Source organism: Ovis aries, chromosome 10, assembly GCF_016772045.2.
Source record: "Ovis aries strain OAR_USU_Benz2616 breed Rambouillet chromosome 10, ARS-UI_Ramb_v3.0, whole genome shotgun sequence".
NCBI lineage: Eukaryota > Metazoa > Chordata > Mammalia > Artiodactyla > Bovidae > Ovis > Ovis aries.
The window spans coordinates 30012427-30027772 of record NC_056063.1 but is presented as its reverse complement, the minus strand read 5'-3'; the positions used below and the strand labels follow the sequence as shown (position 1 = coordinate 30027772).

The window sequence follows — 15346 nt, the reverse complement described above, 5'->3', positions numbered from 1 at the left end:
CTGGACCTTTTCTGAGCCTCTTTTGTTTCATCTGCAGAAGGGGAATGTTGGATTGGATCATCTCCCATGCTATTTTTAGAAAATTGCAGTAAAAGACACATAGAATTTACCATTTTAGCCATTTTTAAGTGCACAGTTCCGTAGTGCTAGGTATGTTCTTACTGTCGTGCACGCAGTCTCCAGAACTCTCTTCATCCTGCAGAACTGAACCTTGGCCCCCATGAAACCACAGCTCCGCGTCCCCTCCTGGCCCCTGGCCCTCCACCAGCCCGTTTTCCATCTCTGATAGCTCTAGGTACCTCACGTAGGTGGTGTCATACAGTCTCTATCTTTTTATGACTGGCTTATTTCACTTAGCATCCTGTCCTCAAGGTTCATCCGTATTGTAGCTTGTGTCAGAATTCCCTTCCTCTTTTTTAAAAAAAATCTTCTTATTTATTTATTTGGCTGTGTCGGGTCTTAGTTGTGGCACTCAGGATCTGTGGGCTTTTGGTTGTGGTGCACAAGTTTAGTTGCCGTGTGGCATGTGGGATGTTAGTTCTCCGCCCAGGGATCGAACCGGTGTCCCCTGCATTGGCGGGTGGATTCTTAACCGCTGGACCACCAAGGAGGTCTTAGAATGCTCTCCTTTTTTAAGGCTGATTAATATTCCATTGTACAAAGAGGCCACAGTTTCTTTATCCACTCCAGTGCTACTTTTGGATCTGAAATTTCCAGTTTTCTATAACCTGTGTCTAGCAGCCTGTTGCCAGCCTGTCTAGCGTGGCCTGGCAAGGAGGAGGCAGCCTGGCTAAGGGGAAGCTGAGGGCTCCGTCCCCGGGCTCAGGCCGTGCTCCTGGCCAGAGAGGCAGTGAGTCCACACGTGCCGACCTAGGATGCTAGCCCGGCTCTGGTTGAGCACATTTAGGGAAGTGGTTGAGCTTTCCAGTCTTCTTGGCGGCTCTTCTGAGAAGTATGTGTTTTATCATCATTAGGTCAGGTGTCACTTGACCCCGAGGTGTAGCAAGCAGATCAGTACATAACTCAGGTTCTTCTCCGCTCGCTGTTATTTCTACCCCTGAGACACAGAGAATTTCAGAAAGTGCTGCCGGAGATGGCCGCTCCCCCGTCTGCTGCCACAGTCCCTCCTGCACCCCGAGAGGACATGTCTCGGTGGCAGTATCTTGGCTTGTAAGCTGCTGATGTTTTGTTGATAACGGCTCACGACTGCATTTCTTGTTGCAGTCGTGTGGGAAATGGAAGGATATTTGCCACCGTCCAATTCTCATAATTATAGCGTGTGGTGGTTGAAAACGGAGAGGGGTAATTAGAGGGAGAATTCCTTCTGCCAGAGGAGACAGTGACGATGGCAGATTTAGCTGCTGACACTCTGCGCTTTGTGGAGGAGTCTTTGAGGAGCTGGTTTGATCAGGATCAGGTACATCCGTGCTCACGCGCCCACGTCCACATTTCTGTGTTTGAAGCTCTGCGGCTCTGAGAGGCCCTTCCGTGCTCAGGAAATCTTGTGAGCCCCAGCGGACCCCCTCCCCCCAGGGCTGCTTCTCAGGCAGGAGTGAATACAGTGGTGACATTGCTGATGGCAGCATGGCTGAGCCCCCCAGATGATAAATACGGTGTTTGGTAGAGCCCACTTCCCAAGGAACGCATAGGCAGAATGGGTACAGTCCTGGCGTGTTTGGAATGCTTACCATGTATCAGGGTTTAAAACGATCTCTCCCAGGAACATTGTGAACCATTTTACATGAGAAGAAAGAGCCTCAGGTCGATTCGGTGACTTGCCCACCATCACGAAGGAGAGGAACGGCCCCCTAGGAGTCTTCTGTTCTGATGCAGAAATATATTATTGCTGCTTTCCCTGCCTTAATTTTTGTCTGTTTCTTTAAGGAAGCATGTCCAAGCTCTCATTTTCCATGTCTTACCCCCGGATGTTAATATGTATCGTACGTGTTTATTTCATGTATTGCTGTTTGTTTATTGTTTTTTTTTTTTAATGTGACGAGATTGATCTTTTTCTCTTTTATTTAAAATACAGAATTTGGAGAAAAGTGATACATCAAAGAAAAATGACATAGGTGAGTAACGATTTTTTTTAACTTAAGAGTTGATATCCAGGGGCTATTCCTTGTAAATTACATTTCCGTGAATTTTTCTTTCTGATTTTATTTACGTGATAAATATTGTTAGCCAAGTACTTCGTCTTTTGCTCAGCCCAGTGTTTACCGTTATGGAGACACGAGAACACGTTTCAGATGGACATATTGGAAGTAATAATTCATAAGCTGGATTTATTTCCCTCAGCCACAATGTATTGAGCTGCTGGTAAAGAGAGACTTCCATGCTGGGGGGCTGCGTGGGGAGTACAGTGGTGATGGAGACAGAGTCTGTTCTCAGGGGTGCACACACACTTTTTGGGAGGAAGGGTCAGCTGTGGCCTTTATCGCGTCCCCTCTGCCTGGAGCCAGGGCACTACTGCTGACCTGCAGGCAGCCTGTCCCCTGTGGGTCAGCTTGGGGACCACGTCTTCTGTCAAATCCTCTGGCGGAGGCGGCTCCTGGCTTCTCTGCAGATGTTGCACGTGTCAGCCCCATCAGCTCCCAGTCTGCATGCACTGCCTTATAAACCCATCTTTCTCCCCCATGTATTGTGAGCATTGTCAGGGTTGTGACTGTGAGTTTGTTGTGTTTTTTTTTTTTTTTTTTTTCTGGGTTCAGTTTTGGGAAACAGGCTCTGTGTTGACAGGAGGGTGAGGCTGACCTCTGCATGTTCGGTCTCTTCCCTAAGCGTGTGTTGTCGGTCATCCCAGGACGGGCGATGGAGACTCGGGAGGTGAACCTTGGACGAGGGGAGAGGGACACACTTTCCTTCGTAAGGTCCTCCTTGCCTGGGCCTGGATTCTGAGGAGTCTGGAAGGTGGTAGCAGCCCTGCTGGGTGGCGGGGGTAGGATGGGCTGTGCTGGGGCCCAGGTGTCCGGGGACCACAGGGGTGCGGGCTGGAGTCTTGGGGTCTTGAGAGTAGCCATGTTTAAGAAGCCACAGTGATTCACTGCTTGTCTTCCCTACATGACAACACGACAATACCCGTGTGGTCAGCCACTCCTCAGGAGATTTAAAATAGAGATTTTACCTCCGCAGCCAACCTTGGTGGGTTTGGGCATTTGTCTGTGGTTGTTGTTGTTTTTTTAATTAATTTACTTTTTTATTAAAGGATACTCACTTTACAGAATTTTGTTTTCTGTCAAACCTCAACATGAATCAGCCATAGGTATACATATATCCCCTCCGTGTGTTTTTTTGTTGTGGAAACTGGTGGGCCTCCTTGTAGCAAATGTTTTTTTTTCAGATTGATTTGTTTAGTTCAGGCCACACTGGGCCTTCGTTGTCACGCCTGGGCTTTCTCTAGTTGTGGCTGCGGAGCTGCTCTCTTGCTGTGGGGCGTGGGCTCTGGGGTGTGTGGGCTTCAGCAGCTGTGGCGCGTGGCTCAGTAGCCGTGGCCTGCGGGCTCTGGAGCCCAGGCTCAGCAGTTGTGGCGTGTGGGCTTGGTTGCACCGTGGCATGTGGGATCTTCTTGGGTCAGGGATCGAACCTGTGTCCTCTGCATTGGCAGCTGGATTCTTAACCGCTGAGCCGCCAGGGGAGCCTGTAGGTGGCTCTTAAATGAACGGTGGTCGTGGTCTAGAGAGTGAGTTTTCGGCGCACCCGGGAAGCTCCCCGAGCAGGTGAATCTGCATTCTCGCAGTCATACATGGCAGAGCGGGTAATACTTGACTTGGTATCTGTTCATCTGAAGACAGACCAGAGGACTTATCTGCCACACCCTTAATGTAAGTTGGTGGGACGGAGTGGGGTTGAGGTTTACCAAAGCAGCTGACCCAGCAGAATCTGCACGCCGCCGTGGTCTCATGGTCCCCAGGGCCTGGTGACCGACTCCAAGGTTGGGGTGGGCTTTTCATCTCTTGACTCAGTGCCTAGTCAGTACATCCACCAGTGACCATTGTTCTCACCAGCATCACTGTATGGCTCTCTGCGTGTGTGTGTGTAGGCGTGCACGTGTGTGTATTCCTCTGCCTCACATCACAGGCTGCTTGTCATGTAGCTTTTGTCTGAAGAACATCACGTTGATTTCTCATCAGAAAAATGCCAGTGTGTGGAAGTCCATCTTTCTAGATACTTTCTGACTGAGACAGATTAGCACGTGGTGTGATGTTTAGTATGGTGCATACTCAGAAATGAGACTCCAAGAACCTTGGGTTGCTTTACCTGCACAGAAGAGTTAATCCTCCTGTGTAGCCCCCTTCGGTTCTGTTTCCTGGAAGCTCTCTGCAGCCTCTGTCCGCTTCAGCACCGCCTGGGTCCTCTCCGCACCCGTGATGGATGTCTTCATCGCCCCTTCTCACCCGTCACACTCATCATTACTGTCAGGCACTTGGTGTGCCTCCCGTTTATTGCTCATTCCTGGAGGAGAGACAATGACAGTCTGTCTTGAATTGTGACAGTGTTTGCAAAAGGCAGATCACAGTGGGTTTCAGGAAGTATCAGCAAAGGGATGGAATCATCTTATTTGACTCCAGTGACCAGGCTGTGGGAGCTTAAGAGTTGAGGGGCTGAGCCACGTGAATAGAGAAGACGGCTCCCGAGGTGAGCCCTGGGGTCTGGACTTTGTCAACATGCGAGAATGCAGTCTGCAGAGCTTAGGATGTATATCAGGAAGTATTTCTTGGTGCTGATACAAAGAACAGCAGGACAGACTTCCCTGGTGGTCCAGTGGCTGGGACGCTGCTCTCCCAATGCGAGGGCCTGAAGTTCAGCTGGGCTTCCCAGATGGTGCTAGTGGTAAGCAACCTGCCTGCCAGTGCAGGAGACATAGGAGACTTGGGCTCCACCTCTGGGTTGGGAAGATCCCCTGGCGGAGGTCATGGCAGCCCACTCCAGTATTCTTTTCTGGAGAATCCCATGGACAGAGGAGGAGCCTGTTGGGCTATAGTCCATGGGGTTGCAAAGAGTCGGACGCGACTGAAGTGAGTTAGCGTGCACGCATGTTCTGTTGTTGGTCGGGGAACTAGATCCCACATGCCGCAGCTGAGAGTCCGCATGCCGCAACTAAAGATCCTGAGTGCTGCAGCTTAGCCATGCTGCAGCTAAGACCAGATACATACGGATAAACGTTCTTTTTAAAAGAAAATACCCCACTTGGAAAGAAAAAGAACAGCAGGAATTTAATAACTAAACTGGACTAGGTTCAAGATGGTGGAGTAGAAAGATGTACGCTTCCTTCCTCCTGCAAGAGAACCAAAATCACAGCTAGCTGCTGAACAGCCGTCTGCAGGAGGACACTGCTGCTGCTAAGTCGCTTCGGTCGTGTCCAACTCTGTGCGACCCCGTAGATGGCAGCCCACCAGGCTCCCCCGTCCCTGGGATTCTCCAGGCAAGAACACTGGAGTGGGTTTGCCATTTCCTTCTGCAACCCTCCCAAGAAAGACACCCCATGTCCAAGGACAAAGGAGAAGCCACAGCAAGACGGCGGAAGGGTGCAAGCACGGTAAAATCAAATCCCACACCCACCGGGTGGGCGACCCACGAACTGGAGAACGTTAATGCCAGAGATGTTCTTGCACTTGTGTGAAGGTTCTAGGCTCCACATCAGGCTCCCCAGCCTGGGGATCCCCAGGGAGTCTGACTCTGAAGGCTGGCAGAATTTGATTCCAGGCCTGCCTGCCACAGGACTGAAGGAAAGAGACTGCACTCTGGGAGGGCACAAACACATAATCAGACTGGACTCTCCTGGTTCTTGTCTGGAATGGGGGTGGGGCTGAATGCGGTCCTCTGTCATGCACTGTATCAGGGCTATAGCGCTGGGCACATGGGGCACCTCTTCCTCTCCTGCCTCATGCAGGTAACTCCTCTGTGCGTCCGTCCCTTGCCTCACGGTGCCATCTCTTCTAGCTGTAATCTTTGCTGGTGCCCTGTGTTCCACTTGCTGTTGCAAACCTCCGCTGCTCCCTCCATTGGGAAAGGGCCCCCTGGGGTCCCCAGGACTCCTTGCCCTCGTCATGTCCCCTGGGGAGGCCCTGCTGTCTGGGGTCCCAGGTGGCTCCGGGGCCCTTCCCCAGTTTGAAAGCTGTTAATCTGTAGACCCGACAGAGGAGGAGACGGTTGGATGGCATCATTGACTCAATGGACGTGAGTTTTGAGTAAACTCTAGGAGTTTGTGATGGACAGGGAAGCCTGGCGTGCTGCAGTCCATGGGGTCGCAAAGAGCTGGACACGACTGAGCAACTGAACTGAATCTATAGACCCAGCCTATTTTTGTGGCACATAGGTTCTTCCTGATCTGACCACACCGCTCTCTGACTTCATCACTGGCTGTTCTCTTCATCCTTTTCTCAGAAATGCCTGATAAACTCCCCAGTCACCCATTTAGGGCTGCTGCAGAGATGAGGTGGGCTGAGGGCTCTGTGATAACCCAGTTCTTTTTCTGCCACTCAGCTGCTCCCTTCTGTGCCTGTGTCTGCAGGAAACGGCTGCATTTCAGTTTTATTTTTTAATTTATATATATATGTATATATATTTCACTGCATCCCATGGCCTGTGGGCTCCTAGTTCCCCGAGCAGGGCTGGAACCTTTGCCCCCTGCAGTGGAAGCATAGAGTCTTAATCACTGGGACCACTAGGGAAGCCCCACTGTTGTGTTTTAAAGGAAACGCAGGAAGTGTCCTTCCCAGAAGCTCTCCCTACCCTGGCTCCCTGCCTCCAGGGCCCCAGCGTCCCCACCTGGCTCCCAACACGGAATGCTCCGTGTTGTCTTCTGAGCTGGACTGCTGTGCCGGAGCCGCGCTTGCTCCTTTTGTACCCTGGACTCTTGTGCTAGGAGACGCTCAATGTTCACTGAGTGCACACAGCATGTGAGATCCAAGCGCGTGATAAAAGGAGGGGAAGTGAATACAAGTCATGGCACGGGACCCAGGAGATGGAAAGGGGGAGAATTTGCTTCCTTTCTTCTTGCCAAGCCTCTTCCCCATGCGAAAAAACTGCTGTGTGTGCGAACGGTGGAAACTGTGCTGATCTGGTAGAGGAGGTGGTGGGAGGTGATTCCTGCTGGGTTAACCTCTTGACAGGCGGAGCTGCTCTTTTAAAAAATTTATTGTGAATTATTTTGAACATACCAGGAGCTACAAAGAGTCACATCCAGGTATCTACCTCCCAGATTAAGAGACAAAACATTGCTAGCATGGCTGCAGCCTTTAAACCAGTATCTTGATTCCGGTGTTCATCACTCTCCTATAGCCTTTTTTGTTTTTCCAAAAAATTTTTTATCTTATTTTTGGCTGTGCTGGGTCCTTGTTGCTTTGGGGCTTTTCTCTAGTTGCAGTGAGCGGGGCTACTCCCTAGTGGTATGCGAGCTTCTCATTGCAGGGGCTTCTCTTGTCTTGGAGCCCGGGCTCTAGGGCACACGGGCTGCAGTAGCTGTGGCTCCTGGGCCCTAGAGCCCGGGCTCAGCAGTTGTGGCACACAGGCTTCGTTGCTCCGTGGTGTGTGGCATCTTCCTGGAGCAGTGATCAAACCCACGTCTTCGGCCTTGGCAGGTGGTTCTTTGCCACTGAGCCACCAGGGAAGCTCCCCTATAGCCTTTGCTACTTTCACATTAGTTAGATATGTGTATACAAGCGTATTATGTAGCATATATCCATTTTATATAGATTTATGTTTATAGTTTTGAAAACCATTGATTTATGCCGTATGGTCATTACCTCCCACATTTTTTCCAGCGTTCTGTCTGGAGGGTTCATCTCCAGCTTCCGTCTGGGTTGTTACTCTTTCTTGCTGTGGGAATACCACTGTGTAGTATTCTAGTTTGTATATCTTGTGAGTGTCTGGTTTGCTTCCAGCTTTTTCCTTTTCACACAGTGATGCTGCGGTGAGCACTTTTGTTAACATGTACGAGGGCTTCTCAAGGATGACTTACACCAGTGGAGTTTCTGGGTCATTGCAAATGTGCATCTTCAGCTTTATTACATTTTGCAAAAATATTCTCTGAGGTTTATTGACTCCATTCTTGAACAGAAATAAACCTTGTTTCATTCTGATAAGTGAGTTACGTTAATGTTTCAGATGTAGTGGATCGGAAGTTACATTTCAGTTGAAGTAGAAGACACTTATTTGAGCGTTATCTGTGTGTCTGATTTGTAGAGCCAGGATGCTGACTTAAAATAGAGATAGTACGTGGAAGGTTCAAGTTTATATAAACTCCTACATAGAAAGAATTAGGTCACATTCAGCAGGTTGTTCAAAAAGCATGTTGGATCATTTTTAGGATTTGGATGGCTCACTGTGGGGCTGTTTGTTGTATGAATATTTGAGTGAATAAATGAACAGAACTGTAGAGCTCAACACAAGAATGGTAAAATACAGTGGAATAAATAGAAACCAAGTTAGTGTCCTTGAAAAAAAAAGTGTTAGTCACTCATTCGTGTCCGACTCTTTGCAACCCCATAGACTGTAGCCTGCCAGGCTCCTCTGTCCATGGGACTCTCCAGGCAAGAATACTGGAGTGGGTTGCCATGCCCTCCTCCAGGGGATATTCCCCGACCCAGGGATCAAACCTGTGTCTCTTTCATCTCCTGCATTGGCAGGCAGGTTCTTTACCACTAGCGCCACCTGGGAGTTGAGATGTTAAAGGGAAGAGCTCAGTGTGGGGAGGGTCCCCATATTGATTTGTAGTCAACCTTGCTGGAGGCTGCAACTTTATGTGATGTCTGCCTTTGGTCAACACCCCTGTCTGGTGGCAGGGTCCTGACACACCTGCAGTTTCTTTCCTTCATCACGAGCTCGGAACCTGGGCAGGCCTGACATGCTTTCCCGATGTGGGGTCTGGGCCTCCCCCTCTGCAGGCGAGACCCTCCTCTGGTCTGGAGGGGGTGACAGACCAGGGCTGCCTCCCTCCCAGCCCCGGTCAAGACCCCGACGGCCCTGAACCCAGGCTTGATGGGCAGCTCATTCCCGCTGCAGCCCCGTTGCCCTGCAGTCGTGGCTATTTTCCTGGAGACGAACTTCAGCCTGGCCAGGTGCCCCCTGAGGTCCCTGCTGAGTGTTGCCTTGAGGGGCCATCCAGAGCGTGCTTGCGGTTGAGTGTCTGTTTGCGCGGGGCTGCTGAAACAAAGTGGCGCAGACTGTGTGGCTTCCTCAGAGATGTGTCTCCAGGTTCTGGAGGCGGGATGGTTTCCTCTGAGGCCCCCTTCCTCAGCTTGAAGGTGGCCCTTTTTCCCCTGGGTCTTCACAGCAGCCTCTCTCTGTGTCTCTCGCCCAGATCGCCTCTTTTCATAAAGACACCAGGGTATTGGGTTAGGGGCTTCCCTGGTGGCTCAGCTGGTAAAGAATCTGCCCTCAATGCAGGAGACCTGGGTTCAACCCCCTGGGTCGAGACGATCCCCTGGAGGAGGAAATGCAACCCACTCCAGTCTTCCTGGCCGGAGAATCCCCCGGATCAAGGATCCTGGTAGGTTACAGTCCTCTTTTAATAAAGGCACCAAGTATGTTGGGTGAAGACCTATACTAGTGACCCCATGTTAACTTGATTGCCTGTGTAAAGACCCAGTTCCCAATAAGGTCACGTTCTGAGGTCCTGGGGCTGAGGACACTTCATCCTGTGAAACTTGGGGGTCGCAGTGCAACCCCTAACAGGGAGCCACATTGTAGGATTCTGCATAATTGTTAAAAGGTTTCTTGCAAACACAGTGGGTTTTCAGTGACTGGGGAGGTGAGTGTTCTAGACATTTTCATCCTTTCTCACATTTACATTTGCATACTTTGTGGCAGATGCAGGAACAAATTCACAGTTTGTTACCAGACTGGGTCTAGTACAGCCAGCGTATTTACTTGCTAACTTCTAGGAAGGAAGTTGCAGAGATCAGTTTAAAAAGAGAGATTTTGTCACTAGAATTACATATAAATTGATTCCCTCCCCCCCAAGAGTTTATTGCCTGAAGGCATGCCTTGTGACTGTTTTTTTCCTTTTCTTTTCATTGTGATTTGTTTTCAAGTTTATTTCAGTTGTTGTTTTAAAAGAAAAAAAAAAAAACCTGAACAAATTTTTTTGTTGTTCTAGATTTAAAAGAAATTGTATTTGTCATCCAGAGTCAAAGTAATTCTTTTCATGCGAAGAAGGCAGAACAGTTAAAACAAAGCATCTTAAAGCAATCTGCAGCTCTTACACAGGTAGGTAAAGATGACTTGGGATGTCTGATTTTTTCTTGATATGTTTATGTTTTCCAAAGCTCTTGGTCCATAGAGAGTCAGTTCTATTTAGACAGAATACATCTTCTGGTTTGTTTTGCGGGCTTAATATGGACTATTTATTGTTTAAAATGCTCTAGTTAATTTCAGATGCTCTAAGTATCATGTTCTAAATTATTATATACATATTTTAACAAACATGTAAAAATGTATAGGGCTAGCATGGTTTCATCATAAAATACGACAGAAAAAAGTGGAAGAAATAACTTTTTAAAGGCGGAGCTTAAAATAGCAAAGATAATTAATGTTCGAAATTTTGGTAACAGGTTCTAAGGCAGTTTTTATGTTGAAATAACATTTTCATTAACCTTTGTGCAGTAGTGCTTCTATGAGTTTCTTAATCTGGTTTTTGATTGGGTATTATTAGCTGAACTTCTGATTCGATTTATAATGTAATATCCGAGGAGGATTATGGAGAGAAAGATTGACACATCCAGGTTTACTTTAATAAAGTTTAACATAAGCGTGAACTGAATTTAAATCTGCTCTGCATATTGTGGGAGGTTCGGGGCAAAGGAAGATCTACCCATGCGTGCAGCCATGTGGAAGCGTTCCTCCTTAGCCAAGCAGAGACAGTCCTCCCAGCCCAGTACACTGCATGTTGTGGCCTTGGCCTTCGAGGCAGAAGTGCTTGTCTGGAGGTAAAAGCCATCAAGAGTTCTTCGACCACAGACCTGCGCATGGCTTGCTTTCTGTCGGTGGGAGTGCGGAAGTAAAGGGTTGGAAATAACAATGGAAAAGTGAACAAACTTAATGGTGTTCAACGTCAGGGCACTGCTGGCAGTGAGGTTTATTGTGTTTGTTTTTTAAATGCTGTGTGTGAGAAATTAATTCGACCTCCCCATGTCCCCACGAGGACAGATCCTGGTTCCTCTCCTTGGAGCATCAGAACTTCTCAAGCGACAGGAAAGGATTGCAGGCTGTAGACAAGTGGGTTTTTTTTGGTTGGGGCGGGGCAGTAATTAGAGATAGTAGCTTGATTAAAGTTCTCCTTTTTCTGGGCTTCCCCTGTGGCTCAGCTGGTAAAGAATCTGCCTGCAATGCAGGAGACCTACGTTTGATCCCTGGGTTGGGAAGATCCCCGGAGAAGGGAAAGGCTACCCATTCCAGTATTCTTGCCTGGAGAATCCAAGGTTTGCAAAGAGTCGGACATGACTGATGGACTTTCGTTATTATTTGCCTGGAAACCCAGCTTGGGGCAGTGTCTTCTACTAAAACTCTTCAGATTCCATCACAGAGGAACTCCTGTAGCAACCCTGCACGGCTGGCCTTCCCCCATGGGCTCTGGTAGAGGCGGATGCAGGGCAGCGGTGGGGTGGGTGGATGTGGGGTGGGGGTGGGGTGGGGGCGGGGAAAGTGGAGGAGTGGAGGGGTGGAGGGGAAGCCAGGAGCCCACATAGTTCCTCAGTGGGGTCCAGGCGAGTGTTCGTGGAACTGAACTCAACCAGGCCTTGGCAGTTACCCCAGACTGCAAGTCAGTGATAACATCAGGACAGAGTTATGCGTCATTTGATTTCATGTATGGATTAAGGGCATAACTATCTCTGAGTGGCTTGTTCCCAGAAATACCTTCCTTCTTGGAGAGGCAGATTCATGTGTGTTTCCTTTTTTTGGCTGTGACTGCAACGTGCCGGATCTTAGTTCCCTGACCGGGGACTGAACCTGTGCCCCGTCTAGTGGAAGCGCGGAGTCTTAACCACTGGACCACCAGGGAAGCCCCCGTGTGCCTTTTAGATTATATACCTTCCGCATTTACTCCATATTGGTAGTCCTCACTGTTAATGTGATTGGTTACATTGCCAGCCAAGGCCACTTGATTAAGTACACCCCCAGTACTTCCTCTGCTAGTTGCCAGCTCCTTTTTTGCAGTTTAATTTTTTTTTTTTTTTGGCAAATGGGTACTTTTTTTGTTCTAATAGGTACTCATCACTGTCTCCCTACCTGTCTTATCCCCTCTGCTCTGCTGGGAAGAGTGGCTTCCTGGTAGCCAGGGACAGGACAGTGCTCCTGGCACTTTGTTTACAGTGGGGAAAAGGCATGTGGGTACCTTTTGGAGGGAAGCAATAGGGATTATTATTATTTCTAACACTATGGTTTTTCAAGTAGTCATCTATGGATGTGAGAGTTGGACTATAAAGAAAGCCGAGCGCTGAAGAATTGATGCTTTTGAACTGTGGTGTTGGAGAAGACTCTTGAGAGTCCCTTGGACTGCAAGGAGATCCAACCAGTCCATCCTAAAGGAAATCAGTCCTGAATATTCATTGCAAGGAAGTTGCTGAAACTGAAACTCCAATACTTTGGCCACCTGATGCAGAGAACTGACTCATTGGAAAAGACCTTGATGCTGGGAAAGATTGAAGACGGGAGGAGAAGGGAATAACAGAGGAGATGGTTGGATGGCATCACCGACTTGATGGACATGAGTTTGAGCAAGCTCTGGGAGTTGGTGATGGACAGGGAGGCCTGGCGTGCTGCAGTCCGTGGGGTCGCAAAGAGTCGGACACGACTGATAGACGGGACTGAAGAGGGATTGTAAAATGTTCCTTCTTCTTTCCTGCCCCTTAGGCAGAAGGTGCTGCTAGGGACTGGGAATGCCTGCTTCTTCAGGTATCTGGGGCTCACATGCAGGACCGCAGGGTGCTTAAAACCGGAAGTAGACTCTGGGGAGGATGGTTGCAGGTTCGTGTCTAAACAGAGTGTGGCCATCATTTATGGATGGAGAGCGTGTGCGTCTCCTGGGAGTGGAGGCAGGTGGCGGCAGCTGAGGGTGTGGGTCTGGCAGAGCTGTGGGGCCTCCTGTGCTCCCTACCTTTTGCCACGAGGCCACACCAGAGCTTGCTAACTGTAGTCCCACCTCTGGCCCCAGCTTCATTTCCCATCCCCTGTCCCCTTGTGTTTTCTTTGCCAGTAACTGCGAACTCCTTGGAGTCCCTGGGCCTGCCTGGCTATGCCAAGCCTCTGTGACCTTGCACAGGACCCCCTTCATCTTGACAAGCTCCTGGGCATATCTTTCTGTGCAGCGTCTTGACCCACAGGGACAAATGGCTTCCTCCTTGGTTCTGCTTTCATTGTATAGTTTTCACTTTTGTACTATTTTTGTTCCATTTCTCTTTTTATAAATTTTGAGAGCAGAGAATATCTTATTGGTTTTTGATCCTCAAAACCAAACACAGAGCTTTCCATGTTCAGAACCTGAGTCCTCAGTGAATATTCATTAAACTCAGTCCCTGAGATTAATCATCCAACTCTTTCTGTATTTTCTTTTCTATTGTAATAGAAGTTTCCTTCTATTTCTCTTATAGTATGGTCACTTTTTTCTTAAACCGCCTTTTTAAAATTGAAGTTTAGTTAATGTACAATGTTGCGTTTCAGGTGTATGGCAAAGTGAGTCAGTTATGTGTGTGTGTGTACACACCTTACCTTACACACACACACAGATGTAAATTTTTTTTCAGGTTCTTTTCCATTATAGGTTATTAGAAGGTATTAAATATAGTTCCCTGTGTTCCACGGTAAGCCTTTGTTGTTTATCTGTTTTACATATAGCAGTATGAATATGTTAATCTCCTAATTTATCCTTCTCCCCTCCCCTTTGGTAACCACGAGTTTGTCTTCTGTGTGAGTCTGTTTCTGTTTTGTAAATAAGTTTGTGTGCTTTTTTTTTTTTTTAGTTTGCACATATATTTGTCTTTGGCTTACTTCACTTAGGATGATAATCTTTAGATCCGTCCATGTTGCTGCAAATGGCATTTTGTTCTTCTTTATGGCTGAGTGGCATTCCATTCACTTTTCACTATCATGCATTGGAGGAGGCAATGGCAACCCACTCCAGCATTCTTGCCTGGAGAATCCCATGGACAGGGGCGCCTGGTGGGCTGCCGTCTCTGGGGTCGCACAGAGCCGGGCACGACTGAAGCGACTTAGCAGCAGCGGTGTTCCGTTGTATATGTGCCCCGTCTTCTTTCTCCATTCATCTGTGGATGGACACCGAGTTTGCATCCATGTCCTGGCTGTTGTGAATAGTGCTGGAATGAACAGTTTTGACTACACACAAACACACAAAGCACACAGACTCGTATGAAATCACAGGTTCTTTGAAGGCAGATGCTCTGGCTTGTTCTGCTTTTAATTCTCTCACAGTAGCTTTCGCATAGTGAATACTGAGCATGCAGCATTTGAATTGAATTGAGAATAAATGGAACAAATGAAAATGAAGCATTATTTTAAGTAAGTTACTTTATCTGTTAAAATTATTTGTCTTAATTTTTAAAATGATTAGAGCCACCACCTCTTATGTTGAAGATAACAACTATTTTATTTCTCCCCAGGAAGCCACAGAGTTTAGGGAGAAGAGTAGAATAGAACGGGCATGAGTCGCTGCTTGGAAAGTGTGATCTCACGCTTAGGTGGATCTTTGAGAGACAGTATGGAAAAGAACCAGAACGTTCACTGACTGCTTTCACACAGCCAGCGTAACGGTGACTAAGGAAGGTGGGAATTCACTCCCCCATAAACAGTCCACATGAGGAGGGCAGGAGCAGGCAGCCCTGCTCTGCTTTCCTGCTGTCTGTTGCTTGCTGTGAGCTGAGGGGTCTTGTCCTTACTACATGGTTGAAGCTGGCTGACACCCTTACTTTGCATCCTGGTGTGTGGAGGACAAGTAGGGATCTTTTAAGGACATGACCTTGAAGTTGTTTTTCAGTCGCCAAGTTGTGTCTGACTCTCTGCGACCCCATGGACTGTAGCCAGGCTCCGCTGTCCTTCACTATCTCCCCGAGCTTGCTCGCGTTCATGTCCATTGAGTTGATGCTGCCATCCAACCATCTCACCCTGTCACCTCCTGCCATCAGTCTTTCCCAGCATCAGGGTCTTTTCCAGGGAGTCAGCTCTTCACCTCAGGTGGCCAAAGTATTGAAGCTTCAGCATCAGTCCTTCCAATGAATAGTCAGGGTTGATTTCCTTTAGGATTGACTGGTTTGATCTCCTTGCAGTCCAAGAGACTCTCAAGAGTCTTCTCCAATACCAGATTTCATTAGAAAGCATCAGTTCTTCGGCACTC

At 48.3% G+C, this 15346-nt stretch overlaps 1 protein-coding gene across 2 annotated transcripts in view; it reads left to right on the top strand.

The window, feature by feature from the left end:
* Positions 1-15346, top strand: part of B3GLCT (beta 3-glucosyltransferase) — a 112390-nt gene that overhangs the window by 18960 nt on the left and 78084 nt on the right. For both annotated transcript variants that reach the window (XM_027973624.2, XM_042254819.1), the window contains exons 3-4: positions 2033-2072; positions 10100-10209. In XM_027973624.2, coding sequence (XP_027829425.1) covers positions 2033-2072; positions 10100-10209 — 150 coding nt within the window. The remainder of the gene's footprint in view (positions 1-2032; positions 2073-10099; positions 10210-15346) is intronic.